At 61.2% G+C, this 3,800-nt stretch overlaps 1 protein-coding gene across 1 annotated transcript in view; it reads right to left on the bottom strand.

Moving 5' to 3' along the window:
* Positions 1–3,080: 3,080 nt before the first annotated feature.
* Positions 3,081–3,800, bottom strand: part of NKPD1 (NTPase, KAP family P-loop domain containing 1) — a 6,821-nt gene continuing 6,101 nt past the window's right edge. The window contains exon 7 of the mRNA XM_015561200.1: positions 3,081–3,798. Within this exon, the coding sequence (XP_015416686.1) occupies positions 3,348–3,798 (451 nt within the window). The 3' untranslated portion in view covers positions 3,081–3,347. The remainder of the gene's footprint in view (positions 3,799–3,800) is intronic.

Below are 3,800 nucleotides of genomic sequence, written 5' to 3'. Positions count from 1 at the left end.
AGCTTCACCTTCAGAAAACGAGAGCAGCATTCGAGGGGAGACCGTTGCACCTGCCCCTTTTCTCCCACGTGGGACGCTGACTCGGGTGGGTAGGGGCGGAGGGAAGACCACAAGAACCCCAGTGTCACCGACTGGGAGCCCTGGTACCCTCGGCTCCTGCACAGGCCCAGGAATCTGTTCCCAGTGGCCACTGTCCGTTAACTTTTCGGTCATTGGCAGCTGTGTGTGCACCATGTACATAGGCCACCGGCCCCTAGCATCTGCCCCCCTCACCCCACGGGCAGCTGGGGAGATAGACCTGCACGGGCCCTGGTTCTGAGCTGTGGGCAGCATCGGCCTCCAGCTGAGGCCCCCGTGCTGGGTGTGCGGTGGAGGTGGGACGAACCCTCCAGGCTGTCCTCCTGGCTTCGGCCCCCTTGGTGAGACTGGGGAGTGTGAGGTTAGCCTCAGAGGCTGAGGAGCCACCGTCCTTTGCCAGGTTGGGTCTGTCAGAGCAGCCCCCCGCCCCCCCAATCTCAGTTGACCTGTGGTCAGTTCTAGCTGTTGCTCAGGAATCAACTCCCATGGGAGCGTTCAGCCCTTAGCGTGGTGACCTCTGTCTCCACCTCCAGGCTGGTGACCAACAGCTGGGCTCCAGTGGGGGGTGGGGGGCCTCAGCGTACCTGTCTCGTGTGATGCCTTTGAGGGGCGCCCCACAGCCTTGACCCTGCTCTTTCACTAAATTGAGCTCAGAGTGAGGGATTCGGTCTTTCCAACCATTCAGTGTTGAAATGTGTCCCAACCTCCCTCCACACAAAAACGTCAAGTCCTAACCCTCAGGGCCTCAGAATGGGACCTTTGGGGACATCTGGTCTGCACAGAGGGGACCAAGTGAAAATGGGGCCATGGGTAAGGCCCTGACCCAGAATGCCTGGCGTCCTTACGGAAAGGGGAGCGTGGGACACAGATGTGCACGGCAGGCAGAGGATGTGACGGTGGAGGGCTGGCGGCCAAGCCAGGGGACCTCATCCCCCACCAAGTGCTCGAAGCTGGAAGGGGCCAGGAAGGGTCCCCCTGTGCTGGCTCTGCTGACCCCTTGATTTCGCACTTCAGGCCTCAACTGTGAGAGAATGAGTTTCTGTTGTTCTGAGCCACCCAGTTGGTGGGACTTTGTGACACAAGCCCCAGGAGACTAGCAAGCCAACTCCTCAGGGCTCCTGACCTTCCTTCTGGGGGTCCTGGATCACGGGGCGGTTCCCTTTACCTTCAGCCACCCAGGCATCGCCATAGCTCGAGGACACAGGAGTCTTATGCTTGGCCAGACACTATCCAATCTCAAAGGTATCCATGCCCTAACCCAGGTGTTCGTCTTCACACACACGGGTGTTCAGGGTGGAGGCAGCTCTTCACAAAGCTGTGGGCCCAGGCCCCCTCTGTCTTGTGGCTCTGCTACCGGCTGGGGCCTCAGGGTTCCTGCATCCAACAGGCAGGTGGGGTGGGGGGAGGAGGAATGACGGCAAACCTGCCGCCTATCCTGTTGCCACAGCAGGAAAGGGACACACATCACCACTCCCCGTGGTCTGTGGGAACTAGCCCCCTGGCCTCGCCTGGGTGCAAGTTGCAGCAAAAGCTCCACACCTTAAAGGGGAGCGAGATCCTGGTGGACAGCGAGCCAGCTCAGGCACACCCAGCCATCCCATTTCGGCCAAGTGCAGTTTTTTCGTCGTCTCCCAAAACTCTAGCTTTGGCAGGCACGTGGTCAGAGTCTAAGATGAACGGGTACCAGTTTGACCGCGGCTCGGAACCACACAACAGGTCCGCAGCTGCTTCCCGGGGCCGGGGGTCCTCAGTCCCACTCCCAACCGCCAGCCAAGGCTGGTCCCGCCTCCTGCAGCGCCCCACTCCTGATCCCAATCTGTTTCCTGCCAGGACCCTAGGTGGAGAGAAATAGGAGCCCCATCATACTGGCTTAAGGGAGATGGAGGGGACGTATGCCCTGGCCAGTGGTTGGGCTTCGTCCCAGGCACTGAGAGGTCACCAGTTCAATTCCTGGTCAAGGCACACGCCCGGGTTGCTGGCTGGTGCAGAAGGTACCCAACTGATGTTTCTCTCTCCTCCCTCTCCCTCCCTCTAAAATCAATTTAAAAAAATTCTTTTAAGAAAGGGAAGGGACATGTAGTGGCTCTGCCCAATATCAAGTCACAGTGACACTGATCTAATGGTGTCACAGGGACCGTGTTTCTCTCCAAGGGGCTTCCTTCTCAGGCCGGCTCTCCTGCTGCTGGAAACCCTCTCCCAGCAGGTCCAGCTTCTCCAGGCACCTCAGTCCTGGCATCGCCTGTGAAGTCACCGCTGGCTCTGCCCTATGTCCACCTTAGCACCATCATTGGCCAGGGGCACTGGGGTGCTGTACCCAGCCTTGGAGATAAGGAATGATGTCTACCCGCACGAGGCTGCGTGGCATGCGGGTGGGTGCTCTGAGAGCTCTGGGCTCCTGGCACTGTCTGCTCAGGGTCCTGGCTCAGTCACACCCTGGACCGGGCGGGCACACCACAGGCTGAGCGTGTGGCTATGTGACCAATGAGGAACAGGAATCTGCCCTGGGGAGTGACGCCCCTCCTGGGTCTCCCACTGGCAGGAGGGGAAGGTGTGCCAGACCCAGCTCCGGCTCCGACTGTGTCCTACACATGCCCCCAGCTTTGCTCATCTTCCCTGACCTCCTCAAGGGGTTCAAGGGGCCCTGAGATGACCCTAAGGCAGCCTCTGGACAGTTACTTGTCCGGGAAGGCAGTGTTGCCCACCCAGCTGGCTGAGCTGCCAGCGCTACCTAATCAACTCATGCTGGGGGCGGAGCCAAACTGCCGGAAGAAATGCCAGCTCCTGCCCTGCCTGCAGAGCGCAGGCTTGGGTACGGGGACTAGGACCTGGATCCCCCAAGGCCTATAGAGTCAACGTGGCACATCTGCCCTTCGTCTCCCTGCTTGGGCCTCGCCCACCACCCCCGCAGCCCCTCCTGCCCTCGGGTCGCCAGCCAGGGGCTGACACTGCTGCTCCCTGGGGGAAATGGGCTGAGGGAGGGAGACCAGGGCCTCAAGACCAACCAAAGGCTCTCACGCCTTAATTTATTGCACTTGAACTGAGTCTTCAGTGGTCGTCCTGCAGCTTTGGGATCCTGGCACTGTCGTCAGCTACGCTCAGATTTACGCGGGGAATGTGGCCACCACAGGCCTCATTCCCAACACTGGGCTCTGGGTCCCTGCATGTGTCCTCACCTGGGCAGAGGGGGCACTGTTGCCCTTGCTGCCCCAGAGTCCTTCATTCAAGGCACCGCCCCTGAATGAAAGCTGGATTCCCTGAGCGCAGGACACTCAAGCCACGGGTCTGGGCTTATGCCTTTGCTTCATGTCTCGGGGGTGGGGGACCTCGCGGGCCTGGTTGGCTCTGGTGACAGCGCGGGCAGCCCGGGAGTCGTGGCTGGCTCCGTGGCTGGCTCCGTGGGCGGTGGAGGCCGCCGAAGGGGTGTGGTTGGCTCCATTAGCAGCGTGGGGGGCGTCGCCGGCTGGGGACTTGGGCGGGCTGGGCGGTTTGAGCGCTTTGACCGCCAGGAGGAGGCCCATGCGGCGGCGGATGGAATGGTCCAGGTTGACGGTGCAGCGCAGCAGGTTCTGTGCCTCGGCCACGGTGAAGGGGAAGTCGGCGCTCAGGAAGCGCTGGAAGAGCTCGGGGTCGCCGTCCAGGTCCAGCACGTTGTGCAGCTCCTTGGTCAGGGAGTGCAGCTCGCTGCTGTTGTCGCGGAACACGTCCCAGAGACTCGCGGGCCT

Source organism: Myotis davidii, unplaced genomic scaffold (genome assembly GCF_000327345.1).
Source record: "Myotis davidii unplaced genomic scaffold, ASM32734v1 scaffold796, whole genome shotgun sequence".
Lineage (NCBI taxonomy): Eukaryota > Metazoa > Chordata > Mammalia > Chiroptera > Vespertilionidae > Myotis > Myotis davidii.
Note: the sequence above shows the minus strand (reverse complement) of the source record. Positions and strands in the feature narration are given on the sequence as shown.